The sequence below is a fragment of the Diplotaxodon limnothrissa genome, linkage group LG1, assembly GCF_057381915.1.
Source record: "Diplotaxodon limnothrissa isolate DT_005_m linkage group LG1, D_limnothrissa_male_GT1.1, whole genome shotgun sequence".
Classification (NCBI taxonomy): Eukaryota; Metazoa; Chordata; class Actinopteri; order Cichliformes; family Cichlidae; genus Diplotaxodon; species Diplotaxodon limnothrissa.
The window spans coordinates 17554402-17571033 of NC_140596.1; the positions used below are offsets into that span (position 1 = coordinate 17554402).

Genomic DNA, 16632 nt, shown 5'->3' on the forward strand with positions numbered 1-16632 from the left:
TGCTCTTTTGACTAGCTAGCATGATGAAAGTTCAGTTCTCTGAGTATTCCCCAAAGTCTAACAAAGCTATTTTGTCAGCTGGATACGCCAGATCCTCTTCTGAAAATACCCAGCTAAGAGTATTTGAAAGCAGGTGCAGGATTTTTTTGACTGAGATGCTTTGTCTCCAATATTTGGAAGTAATGTGTTGCATTACTTTGATAGCAATATTGTTGTAGTACAGACATGAATACTCAGAGACCAATATTTGTGCATCCCATCTCCATTGGGATGGTTGATGAGGTGTTGATGTAGTGTTTCTCAACACCTCTTTTGGATGAAACATGACAACCACAAGAAGCACTGTTTTTTACCCAAAGTTCAAAATTTTCAACTCTTGACTGAGTAAATAAATAAATAAACCAACAAACTACTCAGCGCTCAAAGTGAAGAAGCAGCTCTGTGCCTCAGTATGCTGCAGGTGTTTCTTCGAGTCAACACTCTGTTTACAAACATCTGAAAAATTATCTTTCTTAGGTTTCTCATTCTTATCTCCATAGTCCTTACACTGTCATATCATTTTGCAGTCAGTACAGACTGGTACTTTTCTTGTTTAAAAGACAATATTTTAAACCTGAACTCTCACCTAGTACAAATAACGCTGGCAATTGTATTAAAAGTAACTGATCCTGAAATAGTCCAGGTAAATGTCATGATCTATCTCAGCTTCCTGACTGTGAGAGTCTGAGGCAGTCTTAGTTACTGTCTCTCTATAAAATATTACAGAAATAGCGCTGTTGGTTTCAGTAATAAGAAATTTAACATGTAATTAAAAGAACTATCATTTCAATATTGTTTTCCACTGAAGAAGAAAACTCTTATTTTCCTAAATATTGCAAAGCCTACTGTAACACCAGCATCAGTATGGATAGAGGTTTTGTGTTAAGATGCGCTAAAACAAACAGATCGTTTTTCTTCGAAAATGCAATAAATCAGTTTTAGTGCACAAAGTGTTGCTTCTTACAATCTCAGTTTGAGCCTTTTCTAAAGGTTAGAAGAAGGTTACAACTTTATTTTCACAAACTACTAAAGACCACTTCTCAAACATAACTTCATTGACAGCGTTTGCTTATAAACTGAAACACACACATTTTCAGTCCCAAATAGATGTCAGTAAACCATTTCAACACCAGTTTTCCAGTAGATTTTGTTGTGGGCGTTAACATAATAGATATTCCTGAAGGCTTCACACAGATTCTGACGAGTCTACGCTTTATTCTCTGACTCACTCCTAAATCACATTTTTCACTACAATGTTGCGCTTTCAGTTTCTAACTAAACATCTTTTTATTAGTTTCACTGTTTCTATCTTTGGTCTGTAAAAGATAAATAAATAAATGGCAGCTTGACAGCTCCATGACACTCACACTGGCTTCTTATTGCCTCCTCGCTCCCGCTAACCAGGACTATGGTGTTATTCTGTGAGTTTTATGTGAATAGCAGCTAAAAGCTTTAAGTACTTTATTATACAGTCCTGTGCAATGACTTGCTTCTAATTTTTAAAGTGCTCTTGAGCAATAGTTTTCCAGGCTTTCTGAAGGTCTTTCAGAATTTTACTTTGGACACTGGCTGCTTTTTCGCTCATATTCATTCCATTACCTGCCCATTTTAAAAGGATTTTTAGGTCATGCATACGAAAGGGGACATAACTCAAGCGATGAACCAGTGTTGTGTCTCACAACAGACAAGCTGTCAAAAAGCCCATTTTAAATTGGCACTTTAGGCACTTTATTCCGAGCAGCCTGTCACAAAAACACATCATTTGTTCCCATTTCTTGAATTGGATCGACAATAAATGCCAGTGATAAAACAATTTGACAGGCATAAAATAGTATTATACCAAAGAGCTTATAGCCAGAAACCTTGGCATATCTCAGTATGGTGTACAGTGTGCCCTTAAAAAAATTAGGAAACCAAACAAGTGGAGGATGGAAAAAAAAAGTGGGAGGCATAAAATAAAATAATAATAACATAAAAAACAATTTGCAACAAAACAGCATCTGAAAGTCATGTCCCTAAGAAAACAGGAAAAAGCCCAACAAGACCTGAGAGATGGAGCTCACCCTTCAGCTGAACTATAAATGATCACATTGAAATAGTGACTGTTAAGAAATCATTCGTAAGGAAGGGAAACGGAGAGAAAAAACTGAAAATCAGTAGCAACAAGTCTCGTGAAGTGATAAAAATTCTAAAATTTCCTTTCATCAATATGTACCGAGGGGGTCAGGAAAGAAGTACAACAGTACAGCAATCTGTAAAACACAGGTGAGGCTCTCATTGTTTTAGGCTGCATTTCAGCCAGTGGTGTTGGGGATCTTGTCAAAATTTTATAAACCCAGAAAAATATGATCAAATTTTAATTCACCATGGATAAAAAAATAAAAAAAAAACCATCGGTAATGGATTGGCCTCTTTAGAGTTTGAGCCTAAACATTATGGAAGCAGTGTGAGAGCATCAGCCCATTTTATGTTGTGTGCACAAAACATGCACGTGATATGAAACAATAGCTTTATGTCGTATAATAGAATATAAAACAATTGCTAGCAATGCAATAAGAAGCAGTGGAAATCGATCAAAAGTAACTTTGTCAAGAAAAAACTTTGTTTTTCATTTGTTTGATTTGCATGCAGGAAACATTTCCTTTTATCTTAAGTAAGTAGTCTATGTCTCCTTTACCAAGCATAACGAACGCACCGATTAACCGCCCACACAAGTCATTTTTGAAACTGTCATATTCACGGGAGTGACTGAATATATCCCTGTACCAACATTTTGACACCTACTAAAATTTATATCAACTCTCTTCTCCAAAAACACGCCTGCGCGTATTTATAAACCAAAACATTTTGGAATTAGTAAAACATTTCACTGGGGTTATCTAGGGTGATTAATCCCCTGCCTTATTTGCAACCAGCCGTGTTCTGTCTCTTCTTTTCTGTCAATTACACCTGACTTTTTTGTGGAACCCAGGTGGCACTCTGAGATAAAGCGGAGACTTGCAGTACTCTCTGAACGGAGACCCGGGGGAGTTGAGTCAAGTTGTGTGTTCTCAGGGGATAACAGTTATTTCAGCTCCTCAGAGGCATCATTAGCAGAATGTGCAAGTGCAGGACAGAGTTGGCTGAAGTCATAGGTTTATGTAGCCATGATGACAGGTGAAGAGGAATCACTGGCTAATTGTATCTCTTAGAAGAAGCTTCTTGCTCCTAATTATTCTTCTGTTATCTGGAAAAATTCTTGCAATTAGTTTTGCTGTTAATCATTGGTCAAGTAAGATGGTGCAAGTGTGTGAGTCTCCAGTGTTAGAACAGAGTAAATGTAGTGTGGAGATAGATGTGGTCTGACAATCTGAATCTATAAAAAATGTCAAAGAAATTTTTATCAGTTACTATGACTTTTAAGCTGTATATTTATCTTCTTATATGCTGCCTGTAAAATTCCACAATATTCCAATATTAGATAAGCTTTCCTTCTAGCTGAGCATAATATTGAGAGTGTTGTTTTTCTTATTTCTGCTTCAATTTATATTAACCTTTGTGAAACTATAATAATCTTGGACCAAGTTGCATGGCAAAATCCAATGTGCCAGGAACCAGAAGTACAAAATATTTATTTTCACATCACAGCTTGAATGTGCACACAACATTAAAGACACCTGATTCGGTTCAGCTAACTCTGGATATCTCTTTTGTGATTGATGGACTGATTAAACATTCCACAACCTCAGAAATCTCAGTAACCTGCAAACTGTTTCATTCATTTCTGGGACACTTGAGGGCAAAATTGAAAATGCATGGCCCCACAAACACATGAGGATACAGCAAATGCATTACTGGATTACGTTTTGTCCAGAACAGGTGCAGCTTACCCTAAGGTGTTATGAAGGACACATCCATTGTGTGCCACAGCCTTTGGAGATTCCCACTTGTCAGTTGGGCTCTCCCTTACTCACAAAGTGGTTTGATGCACTCAGAACTCATACTCACGCTCTTCCTCAGGCGGGCTGCCCCCTCAGCAGAATTTTCAGTAGACCGGACACGTCACCTCATGTCCTTCCTGACGATGTTGGGGCCCAGTCCAGACTGGAATGTAGGTCTGTCTGCTGAGGACTTGTGTACAAAGGAGTGTGGTTGGGTCCAAAAGGTGGTCCAGGACCTAATCCCCTGGGATGCAGGCACTGATAGTGGGGTGTCATATGAGGTGGGTACAAATTTTATAAAATTAAATGTAATATGTTATTAATTTACCCTCAAACAATGGCACAGTAAAGTGTTTTTTTTTTCTGTTTTTGCTCTAAGCGTGCTTGTGCTATGTAAAATGTTTTTAAATTTGTTGTGACATCAGCCGTTCCTAAAGTGAAACATGAGGAACTACCATTAATCTAATATATGGTGAGGAAAGCACTTATACCAGTGTTTCTATGTTTGTTAAAATGTAAGATTGTACAATTTACTACTGAGATGTTACTAAACATTGTATGTGAATATCAAAACTTGTTAACATAATAGCTTATTAATTTAATTAGTTAAGTTGTCTTAATGCATGCTCAATAAGCAGTTAAGGTTTGACTTAACTAATTTTAACTAAAACCTTCTGAAAATGATGCAACAACAACATTAGTGTCCCCCACTCAAATAAGGTTACAACCCCACATTCCCTGGGCAATCGCAGCCTTTTGCAAGCTGTTGTTCGCTCTGCCTTTTACCCCCTGGATAACCTTCCTCGCTCTCATCACCAGCTGAGACTTCCCTTCACACTCACATTTTGACCTTGTCATTATACCAACCTCTTCATCTGCCTGTCTGCCCACATTCACAATCACTCCCTCTCTCACATCAAACCGCCAGGCTGCAACAATTCAAGTGTCATCGCCCATCCAATTCTCCTCTAAAAGCCTTGAGCAATGTCCCTCCTTCAGCCCTCACTCTCAGGTGCTGCATGCTCAATATCTCCTGTCAGCACCAAGAGATTAGGCTTACAGTTCGACCAAATTTTGTGACTAAACATGTATGAAACTTTTGGCTGATGTATTAGAGCTCATACAGTTCACCCACTGAACTGTAGCCTCTTGTTTATTTTGGCCAGCCTATCGGTTAATTTAACCTTTTCTCTTCCTCTGTTTTTTACTGTACAAATATACAAAATTGTATTCAGCAGTGGATTTTAAAATATGTGAATTTACCACTTGTGAGAGGAACACCTTGTTCCTCTCACAAGTGGACCTAGAAGAACCGAAAGAAGTATGTAGGCTAAGAAATATAAAAGGCAATTGTGGCAATGAGCCTCAACAATTGTTCTTCTTTAATGCTGGTTGAGGGAAGTCTGAATCCACAGTTTTTGGCTTTTGTTTGACATGCATTTTAACATAATGTAATGACTGCAGATCTCTGCCTCAAATAAATGTCAGTAAATTGCATGTGAATAACACAAAAAAAAAGTTCCTTCTTGGAACTGTATGTATTGGAGCAATGTTAACACAAATGTTCATTTTGTCTTTAGGATCTAAGTAATGCAGTGCACTCTTACGTTTACTCTATCCAAATGCAACATTTTCAGCGCAATGAAAAGGCTCCACTGTTCTAATCTCCATTATTTAAATATTGCCAAAATAAAATAAAATAAGTATTGAGATATAAAACTATTTGTTGTTGAGAATAAAGAATGACCATATCAGTAGTGCAAAAGCTTTTTAAGAAGTCTGTTGTTGCTATTCTGGAAGGATGAGACGTTGCGTCTTTGTTACAAAGTTGTTAAACGCACAGGTCTGTAACAGAGTATCAAGTCTCAACCATTGTACTTTTACAGTAACGGTTGATTAATGACCACTCTTCACCTTTTTGCTTATCCTTACCTCTCTGACAAACAAAAACAGCTCTGCTCTTTCTCTATTTTTCTTTTGGGTGGCCTCAGTGGGGGTTGAAGGATGAGCTGGTCTTCTGCCTCCAGACTGCCTCTGGCGGTGGTGCTTCTATCAGCCCCCTGCTGGCAGACCTTTACTGTTGACTGAAAGTAGCTCCCATAAAAACTACACTGCTCGTCCACAGCTGCTCTCTGACTTTGAAACTTGTCCTTTGTTCAACTTGCATTTTGTGTAACTTTTGTGACTTTGCGCTCACTGTCCTTAACGTGAAAATGTATTTTTCAAAGAAGTCTTGTCAGAGTGTTATTTTTAAAATCCTAAAGCTCCACTTTCTTGTGGCTCATGTATTTTTTCCCCCTTTTCCCTTCTTTGTCTGTGCTTCTTTTAGTCTCCTAACAAGCCTAGTGTGCCCCAGGAAAAAATTCGTCCCTTAACCAGTCTGGATCATCCACAAAGCCCTTTTTATGATCCTGAGGGGGGTGCTATTACCCCTGTGGCGAGGGTGATGGTGGAACGCATTGCCAGAAAGGTTTGTCTGTTTTCCTAACAGTCAAGTCTTGGTTGTGTCTTTGATGGAATAGTGATATAATGCACCCAATTTCATTATGACAGACATACACCGACCTCTAAAGGTAAACATTTAGTCATTATACAGTGTTTACAGTTGATCATTCTTTTTTTTTTACCACACTTTGTATTTTAGTTGTGAAAAGTGTTTCAGTGCAATCAGTTTGGTGATCTGAAGAAAGCTCCATTACAGCACACTAAAACTCATCAATCCAGTGATTCCTTTATGAAGGGGAGAGATAGGGGTTTCCTCCCCAAACATGAAGAAAAAAGCTTAGGGAGCATTTTTTATTCACTTCCTGCATTCTGTTAGGGCAGTACGGTGAAAAAAATGTGTATATTTAAACCACTTATGAACAAATTAGTGGTTTATTTAAAAAATTGTAATTTTTTGTCATATAATGATATCAGTAGTAGCAATATGTGCAGCACTAGTATTGTGATGTTCAGTACAGCTTGTGAAGGAAGTGCAGCATAAACATTTAGTTAATTAAACCATTTAATGCAGGTATTTAAATTAGTTTTCTACAAGATATTAAGCTTTTTCAATTATGAGGAGTGATGAAACATTATCACTGCAAGAGGGCTCAAAGGTTAGCAGTCCTTCAGTGGCATCTAGAGGCAGCTGTGGGTATTTTTTATGCATGATTCTGTGTTGACATCCACAAATTATGAAATGCATTCCTGTACTCTATAGTCATTATCTATATTGTGTGCCTACCACAACTAGGATCATTTTAAATGTATGGTGACCTTTTGCTTACCTGTGTGCTTCTGCTAGCCCTAGGAGGTGAATAGAAGGACTGAACAAGAATAAACAGAAACCCAGAGCAATAAACCACTTCCACAGCGGTGGACTATTGTAGCAATATAAATGTCTGTCTTGTGTTCACAGGGTGAACAGTGCAACATTGTCCCAGACAATGTGGATGACATTGTAGCAGATATTGCCCAGGAGGAGAAAGAGGAAGGTCTGCATCCTGTTCCATTTTCTCTTTTTCACACACCCAAGATTAAAAGCACACTTAACAATGGTAGGCTATTATAGAACGCCTATTCCCCTTTCTATCCTGCAGATGATACTCCTGAGACATGTATCTACTCAAACTGGTCTCCATGGTCTGCCTGCAGCTCGGCCACTTGTGAAAAGGGCAAACGAATGAGGCAGAGGATGCTGAAGGCACAGTTGGACCTCAGTGTTCCCTGCCCACACACTCAGGATTTTGAGCCTTGCATGGGGCCTGGATGTAGTGATGAGGGTGGGTATTTATCTAAAAACAAAAACTAATCGCACTGGGTTGGCCAGAAAAAAATAGAAGTCTGCTTTGAAGATGGAGAAACAGTATAATTAATTAAGATTCCTCCACAGATTCCCCATCCACTGAGCACCTTTATGAGCATTTTTAATATCTGTGATAATTATCGTACCCATTAATGTCTTGAAAAAGTTATGGCATGTTTTGAAATGCTTCTTTTGTTTGTTATTCATAAAATACCCGAGGTAGCACTCTACAGCAGCAGGAACGTTAGAGTAGAAAGACAGGCGAAGAGAACACTTTGTTTCGAAGAGGCCATTAAGCATATTTATTTATAAGAGACATTTGGCTGTAAATTGTACTCTGTGTTCCGGAGCACTGCCTCAGGGCTGGGTTAGACTTGTTTTATGTTTTCAGACTTCACCTAGCCATTAGTTTGTCATTTATTACACTTGGAGAAAGGTGTTGGTGCTCTGTATTTTGAGATGACTCGTGACACGTATGAATAAATAATGTGAGGAATTCAGCTGTCCATTAAGACTGCGCCCACATTTAAAACAGGCATGATGCCTACATTCAAGCCATTTTTGATTTTCCTGTTCTCTGTTAAATCCTTCACTTTTAACAACAAATGACTACGAACAAAAAAAAACGGTAAAAAGGCCAATTTTGTTATTTATATGTGGCACGGGCATTATCAGTGAGTCTGCACTAACATCATTCTTACTTTTTTGTATTTGTGTTTCTGGTACAATCAAACTTATGATGATAAAAAGAAAGTAAGAATGATTAGAGCATTCGTATTAATAATAATAGTAATATCACTTAACATCGTGAACGATACAATAGTGTTATTCCACTTTGAAATTTATTTTTAATAATTACCATAAATTTGAAAGCAACTTTTTTTCCATAGTCATATTGGCTTTGTCAAAGTTGCTAATGAGATCAAGATCTGTAGATATTATATAAAGAAACTCAGCTATTCCCTTATGAGCAACCACTTGGCAACAGGGGGGAGAAAAAAAATCCCTTTTAACTATAACAGACCTCCAGGAGAACCAGACTCAGGGATACAGGCCATCTGCCTCAACAGACAGCAGAGAGATAAAAGATTAACAGTATGGAACAACAAACAATATTATAGTTAACATAGGAATTATATATGAAAACAGAAATACAGAAAAGCAAATCACAACTGCGTCATTCAGGGAGATTTGATTATAAGCCAAATCATTCTGTGTAAATAATTTGCAAGGGCACCACACTTATACTGTCCAACAATATTTAACACAATTAACATTTTATATGCAGTTTCATTAAATACAATGCAATTTGTGATTATGTACAGTCAAAATTCATAATTCTTTCTGTTGCCAAAATCATCCGGCCTTTGTTGGACTCATTGGCTGCTTCATCTTTCTCCTTTGACTCTCAAGATGCTTCCACTTGTATGATGTCAGAGTGGATAACCTGGTCTCCATGCAGTGTGTCCTGCGGTGCAGGGACACGTTCCAGGGAGCGTTATGTTAAACAGTTCCCCGATGATGGCTCAATCTGCACTTTGCCCACAGAGGAGACTGAAAACTGTGTGGTAAATGAGGAATGCTGTGAGTTTTTGCTTTCATTTTCCGTTTATCAAACTTTCATATCAACACATTACTTCTCAACTGTAAGTAACACTGAATTTTCTGTACCGTGCACTTTCCTCTTGGTCTTAGCTCCCAGTAGTTGCCTAGTTACAGAATGGGGTGAATGGGATGTCTGCAGTGCCACTTGTGGTCTTGGCATGAAGAGGAGAGAGCGAATGGTGAAGATGCCGCCTGCAGATGGCTCCATTTGTGGGGCAGAGGTTCTAGAAGTGGAGAAGTGTATGATGCCAGAATGTCGTGAGTAGCATCATTTTCAGTCCACAACTATCCTAAAACCTCCTACGGTGAAAATCTGGTGAAAATTGCCCCATTAACACTATCTACACCAATCACAATATATTTCAGCAGTCAGTGTTTTCACATTATGTAAAGTGTTAAAACTATTTTTTGATATAACCAAATGGATTTCCTGTAGTTATTGCCTGAACTTCTGTCATTTGAAATTATTTTTTTCCCCTTGTTCCCTCATGACAAACTTTCTAGTGCCTTCATTCCAAGTTTCAATTATACGTTTTGATTGCATTTTAAATAAAACATTTGTTACAACTTTCCAAAAAAGTCAGGATGCTGTATAAAAATGTAAATAACATCTGAATACAATAATGATACAATAATTAATACACTGTATTTACTTGCTGCAATATTTTTAAGTGTCAAATGTTAAAACTAAGAAATTTGAACATTTTTTGTAAAATAAATACATAGATTATACAGTGCGTAACAAGTTCTTTAGACCATCACCCAATGGTTTATGCCATAGCTGTGCTAAATTAACAGTATTCGTACTTTTTATGTCTCTGTAATAGCTACTCCACCAGGTGTTTAACTACAAAGTATTTAATAAAAATAAAGCAGAAATAAAGCAGAAAAAAATAGTAAAACATTATTATATTTTTTGTAACCTTTGTTGATATCAGCTTGAGCATATCATCACCTGTGTTGAATTATATAATTAAATCATTCAGAGGATCCAACGAGATATCAGAATAAAATGTACACGGCTAAAAATGAAAACAGCTATGACATTAAGAACTTTGGCAGCACGACATTTAAAAGACAATTCTGTAGTGCAAATCACTATATCACAGCATGGAGTCAAGTATACTTGTCAAGATGCTGGTTTAGTTCATTACAGATAAGGTCAAAACCCATAAAAAATGGTGCTAAACTGGGCTGTCTACAGTCCAGGCCGTCCACTTTTACAAAAAAATAGCCTATGGCAGATAGAGAGAGAGTGAGGAAGAACAGAACAGGATTACAGCTATGAGTTTCCTTACTTCCCAAATTCAATACAGTGTTATTAAAAGAAGTGGTAATACACACAGTGCTGGAATAAAATTCAAACATGTGTGTATATATATATATATATATATATATATATATATATATATATATATATATATATATATATATATATATACATACATACAGTGGGGCAAAAAAGTATTTAGTCAGCCACCGATTGTGCAAGTTCCCCCACCTAAAATGATGACAGAGGTCAGTAATTTGCACCAGAGGTACACTTCAACTGTGAGAGACAGAATGTGAAAAAAAAATCCATGAATTCACATGGTAGGATTTGTAAAGAATTTATTCGTAAATCAGGGTGGAAAATAAGTATTTGGTCAATAACAAAAATACAACTCAATACTTTGTAACATAACCTTTGTTGGCAATAACAGAGGTCAAACGTTTACTATAGGTCTTTACCAGGTTTGCACACACAGTAGCTGGTATTTTGGCCCATTCCTCCATGCAGATCTTCTCGAGAGCAGTGATGTTTTGGGGCTGTCGCCGAGCAACACGGACTTTCAACTCCCGCCACAGATTTTCTATGGGGTTGAGGTCTGGAGACTGGCTAGGCCACTCCAGGACTTTCAAATGCTTCTTACGGAGCCACTCCTTTGTTGCCCGGGCGGTGTGTTTTGGATCATTGTCATGTTGGAAGACCCAGCCTCGTTTCATCTTCAAAGTTCTCACTGATGGAAGGAGGTTTTGGCTCAAAATCTCACGATACATGGCCCCATTCATTCTGTCCTTAACACGGATCAGTCGTCCTGTCCCCTTGGCAGAAAAACAGCCCCATAGCATGATGTTTCCACCCCCATGCTTCACAGTAGGTATGGTGTTCTTGGGATGCAACTCAGTATTCTTCTTCCTCCAAACACGACGAGTTGAGTTTATACCAAAAAGTTCTACTTCGGTTTCATCTGACCACATGACATTCTCCCAATCCTCTGCTGTATCATCCATGTGCTCTCTGGCAAACTTCAGACGGGCCTGGACATGCACTGGCTTCAGCAGCGGAACACATCTGGCACTGCGGGATTTGATTCCCTGCCGTTGTAGTGTGTTACTGATGGTGACCTTTGTCACTTTGGTCCCAGCTCTCTGCAGGTCATTCACCAGGTCCCCCCGTGTGGTTCTGGGATCTTTGCTCACCGTTCTCATGATCATTTTGACCCCACGGGATGAGATCTTGCGTGGAGTCCCAGATCGAGGGAGATTATCAGTGGTCTTGTACGTCTTCCATTTTCTGATGATTGCTCCCACAGTTGATTTTTTCACACCAAGCTGCTTGCCTATTGTAGATTCACTCTTCCCAGTCTGGTGCAGGTCTACAATACTTTTCCTGGTGTCCTTCGAAAGCTCTTTGGTCTTGGCCATGGCGGAGTTTGGAGTCTGACTGTTTGAGGCTGTGGACAGGTGTCTTTTATACAGATGATGAGTTCAAACAGGTGCCATTCATACAGGTAACGAGTGGGGGACAGAAAAGCTTCTTACAGAAGACGTTACAGGTCTGTGAGAGCCAGAGATTTTCCTTGTTTGAGGTGACCAAATACTTATTTTCCACCCTGATTTACGAATAAATTCTTTACAAATCCTACCATGTGAATTCATGGATTTTTTTTTCACATTCTGTCTCTCACAGTTGAAGTGTACCTCTGGTGCAAATTACTGACCTCTGTCATCATTTTAAGTGGGGGAACTTGCACAATCGGTGGCTGACTAAATACTTTTTTGCCCCACTGTATATATATAAACACCCAGCACGCCCACGCGGGCGGTTTATCCTTCAAGCTCGGGTCCTCTACCAGAGGCCTGGGAGCTTGAGGGTCCTGCGCAGTATCTTAGCTGTTCCCAGGACTGCGCTCTTCTGGACAGAGATCTCCGATGTTGTTCCCGGGATCTGCTGGAGCCTCTCGCCTAGCTTGGGAGTCACCGCACCTAGTGCTCCGATTACCACGGGGACCACCGTTACCTTCACCCTCCACATCCTCTCGAGCTCTTCTCTGAGCCCTTGGTATTTCTCCAGCTTCTCGTGTTCCTTCTTCCTGATATTGCTGTCATTCGGAACCGCTACATCGATCACTACGGCCGTCTTCTTCTGTTTGTCTACCACCACTATGTCCGGTTGGTTAGCCACCACCATTTTGTCCGTCTGTATCTGGAAGTCCCACAGGATCTTAGCTCGGTCATTCTCCACCACCCTTGGGGGCATCTCCCATTTTGACCTCGGGACTTCCAGGTTGTACTCGGCACAGATGTTCCTGTACACTATGCCGGCCACTTGGTTATGGCGTTCCATGTATGCCTTGCCTGCTAGCATCTTGCACCCTGCTGTTATGTGCTGGATTGTCTCTGGGGCATCTTTACACAGCCTGCACCTGGGGTCTTGCCTGGTGTGATAGACCCCAGCCTCTATGGATCTTGTGCTCAGAGCTTGTTCTTGTGCTGCCATGATTAGTGCCTCTGTGCTGTCTTTCAGTCCAGCTTTGTCCAGCCACTGGTAGGATTTCTGGATATCAGCCACCTCCTCTATCTGCCGGTGGTACATACCGTGCAGGGGCCTGTCCTTCCATGATGGTTCCTCGTCTCCTCCTCTTTCTTGGGTTTCTTCATCATCATCAACCCAAGAAAGATATATATATATATATATATATATATATATATATATATATATATATATATATATATATATATATATATGTGTGTGTGTGTGTGTGTGTGTGTGTGTTTGAATAAGACAAATTTCTCAGTCTTAACATTTCATAAGTTGACTTGGTATTATTTCACTTTGTACTATTCTGCATTGCTTTATTATTATTATTTTTTGATTTACACTTTACACAATGCACCAATTCATTTGGAAACCAGGTTGTAGAATATGTTTGATATTGCATTCATCTAAGCAAATGAGAAAAAGTATGTGTTTTTCTTTGGCTTAGATACAATTCCCTGCTTACTGACTCCGTGGTCTGACTGGAGTGATTGCAGTGTAACTTGTGGGAAGGGTTTGAGGACACGGCAGCGTATGCTCAAGTCGCCTGTGGAACTGGGAGAGTGTACAGAAGAATTAGAACAGGTTGAGAAGTGCATGCTACCAGAGTGTCGTAAGTAATGAAATTAACCAAGCACTGAACATGTTCATCTCTAATTTATTAATTTATGTCATTTATCATCTAATACTTGTTATGAAAACTTGAGTCTTCATGTGAACATTTACATTCATAAGGGGACTTCTGTCACAGTAAGAAAGGGCAGATAAACAGAGTTGGTCTTTATCTTGTGTATTCTAAGTTTCTTGTTTATTCTCATTGCGTTGATGTATATTGATATAGATGTGAGTAGCAACATGCCTAACCCTTCCTGAACCTGTCTGAACATGAAAAAAGCAAAAAGTCTGCTTGTCACACTTTTGAGAGTTCTTGAGATCTGTTTCAACAAATGAAATAAGATTAGACTGAACTTCCTGCATGAATGGACCACTGAAATGTCTGTTTTGTTATATGGTAATTATCATGGATTCTCTTACATAATGACTCAGAGTATTGGATTTTGTCAAGGCATATCTTGAATCTTCACAGGGATAGAACGTTTTCTCCAAGACAGTGATCCAAATGTTAACTAAAATTTGATGCAGAAATTAAAACTAATGTCCTTCATTACTTTTGTGTCATCGTGTGATTTATTGTACGGTTACTCATTATTAAGGCTTTTTTTTCATATTTCTTCTTAGCCATAGACTGTGTCATGACAGAGTGGAGCGAGTGGTCAGAGTGTAATAAGTCCTGTGGGAAAGGTCATACAATCCGAACACGCATGGTGATGCTTGAGCCTCAGTTTGGCGGAGATCCTTGTCCCGAAGCGATCCAGCGGAAAAAGTGCAAAATCAGGAAGTGCAACCGAGGACAAGGCAACAGTGATGAGAAGAAACGTCGCAAGGAACAGCGTGAAAAGAGGAGGAGCAAACAGGGCAGAGCTGAAGGCAACTCCGAGCATCCAGGTTGGTATCCACCATCCTTTTTGCTGATTCAGGACTACAACACTTACAATGTACCTCTTTTTTTCTCATTTTTCTTACTCTTAGGGTGTAGAATGAGACCATGGTCAAGTTGGACAGAATGTACAAAGATTTGCGGCGGAGGAATTCAAGAACGCCTCATGACAGTAAAGCAGAAAATTAAGACTGCCCAGCTGTCCAGCTGCAAGGACAGGAAGGAGATCAGAGCTTGTAATGTTCACCCCTGCTAGGAAGGAGTAGGGGAGCAGTGGGTGGTGGGGATGGGAGGATGGGTGGACTGGGAAGAGTACAGGGCACACTGTTGCACAATGATCCAATGCACTCTGTTTAGGGCTGAAATGACACATTCTTGAATCCGTATAGGTTAAATCCAGACATCAGGTCAGCTGTCGTTAACAGAAGAAAAAAAGTCAAACATTTCTCTGTAAGTCTGGATTTAAACTTTAAAGCTGATTCTTTTGTGCTTTCAAACTAGCTCTGACATGACTCTTTTGCAACATTACTGTAAACTTGTTGTGGTATATTATATCTTGAAAAATATAATTATGAACTATAAATTGTTTTCATAAAAAGAAGAACTGTTATATCTTGTGGTATCCTTAAGTAGTACAGTATATTCCAGACTTTAAAGCACAGGTGCCCAGCCATTCCAGTGTTTTATATGCCTTCAGTTGTTCAGTTGTTTCTAGGGAACAAAAAGCCCAGTTGACTTTATACCCGGCTATGTCGTTGTACATGTAGATGCACCACAGCTGACATCTATATGGTTTGGAGCATTATTAGAAAATGTATTATTTTTTTGCAGTGGAATTTTTTGATAAGAATGTGTCCCAAGATTCTTACCAAAGTCTTGTGTAGATGTTTTCTAGATGTATTTCCCTCATTTTGTTTATCTCTGTTCCTCTAACATATTAATATTTTGGAATAATATCACCTTTACAATAAAAGTAAATGTGACAGCTTGTCAAATTGATCTGTGTTTTTATTCTGGGGATTAACAGGCACAGTAACATGGACGGTTATATACCCTTGTGCTACCACTAGATGGGGACAACAAGCCTAAAACCTTTAGGTCATTTCTGAGGCTGGTGCTTTATCTGCCTGTTGTGCCTCGCTCGCTCTATAGAATAGCCACAAGGGGGCAATGTAATGAAGATAATTTCATACTAAGAGACGGATATTTTATTCATTTCTGAATGTTGATTTGGTTTGCAAATAATACTTGAAATTTCCTGAAACTGATTGGGATAATTTGCTGCTTATTATCATTCATAGAGCAGCAAACGGTACGACCTCTATTCAAAAGCCTCCTATCAACAAAATCGTTTTACAGGAGTGTTCTGATAGACAGAAACTGGGGAGCATTCAGGAGCATTTGTTAGCTACACAGAGGGTCTGCTCTCACTTTAAAAGATCATAGCAGTTGGAGAGCGCTGAGTTTTTATGGACGTGCTTGCTGAGATCTTAAAAGAATCTGCCCCTCTATCATGTAATAGGTGGGGGGAGGGGATGGTGTTAGGCCTTCCTCACTGTGTGGAACTCTGGGGACAAGGGTGAAAAATTCAATACACACACATCATAATGTCATTCCTGTTTCCATGCCAACACAACCACACATGAGGGAAGCCTACACACTGCACAGGCGATGGAAACATGGTGGGGGAATTATTACAGGCGTGACTGAGATGTTAAAACAATAAATGCTTTGGAAGCTATAATGAGAAGTGCATGGGATTTTAAAAAGATGCATTTGCAAGGAATGTGTGTTTATATTTGTTTGTAATCTGAACCCCTAGAAACCCTTGTAGACATTATCTACTTTCTAGTTCTAGTGGAGAGCCAGCTGCTGATTTTTTTTAAGCCCACCTTAAACTCTTATAACAGACTGAAAATTATCTCAAAGATGCAAGTGAACTTTACACGTCTCTGATATTGTAATGAGTGTCCTCTGT

General features: G+C 39.1%; 1 protein-coding gene across 1 annotated transcript in view; it reads left to right on the forward strand.

Annotated features, from left to right (window-relative positions):
• spon1a (spondin 1a) overlaps nucleotides 1-14910 on the forward strand; it is a 55858-nt gene extending 40948 nt beyond the window's left edge. Inside the window, exons 8-16 of the mRNA XM_085354021.1 lie at nucleotides 4039-4240; nucleotides 6289-6429; nucleotides 7363-7438; nucleotides 7544-7726; nucleotides 9163-9333; nucleotides 9445-9612; nucleotides 13605-13769; nucleotides 14396-14662; nucleotides 14747-14910. Of these exons, the coding sequence (XP_085210147.1) occupies nucleotides 4039-4240; nucleotides 6289-6429; nucleotides 7363-7438; nucleotides 7544-7726; nucleotides 9163-9333; nucleotides 9445-9612; nucleotides 13605-13769; nucleotides 14396-14662; nucleotides 14747-14910 (1537 nt within the window). The remainder of the gene's footprint in view (nucleotides 1-4038; nucleotides 4241-6288; nucleotides 6430-7362; nucleotides 7439-7543; nucleotides 7727-9162; nucleotides 9334-9444; nucleotides 9613-13604; nucleotides 13770-14395; nucleotides 14663-14746) is intronic.
• The last annotated feature ends 1722 nt before the right edge of the window (nucleotides 14911-16632 follow it).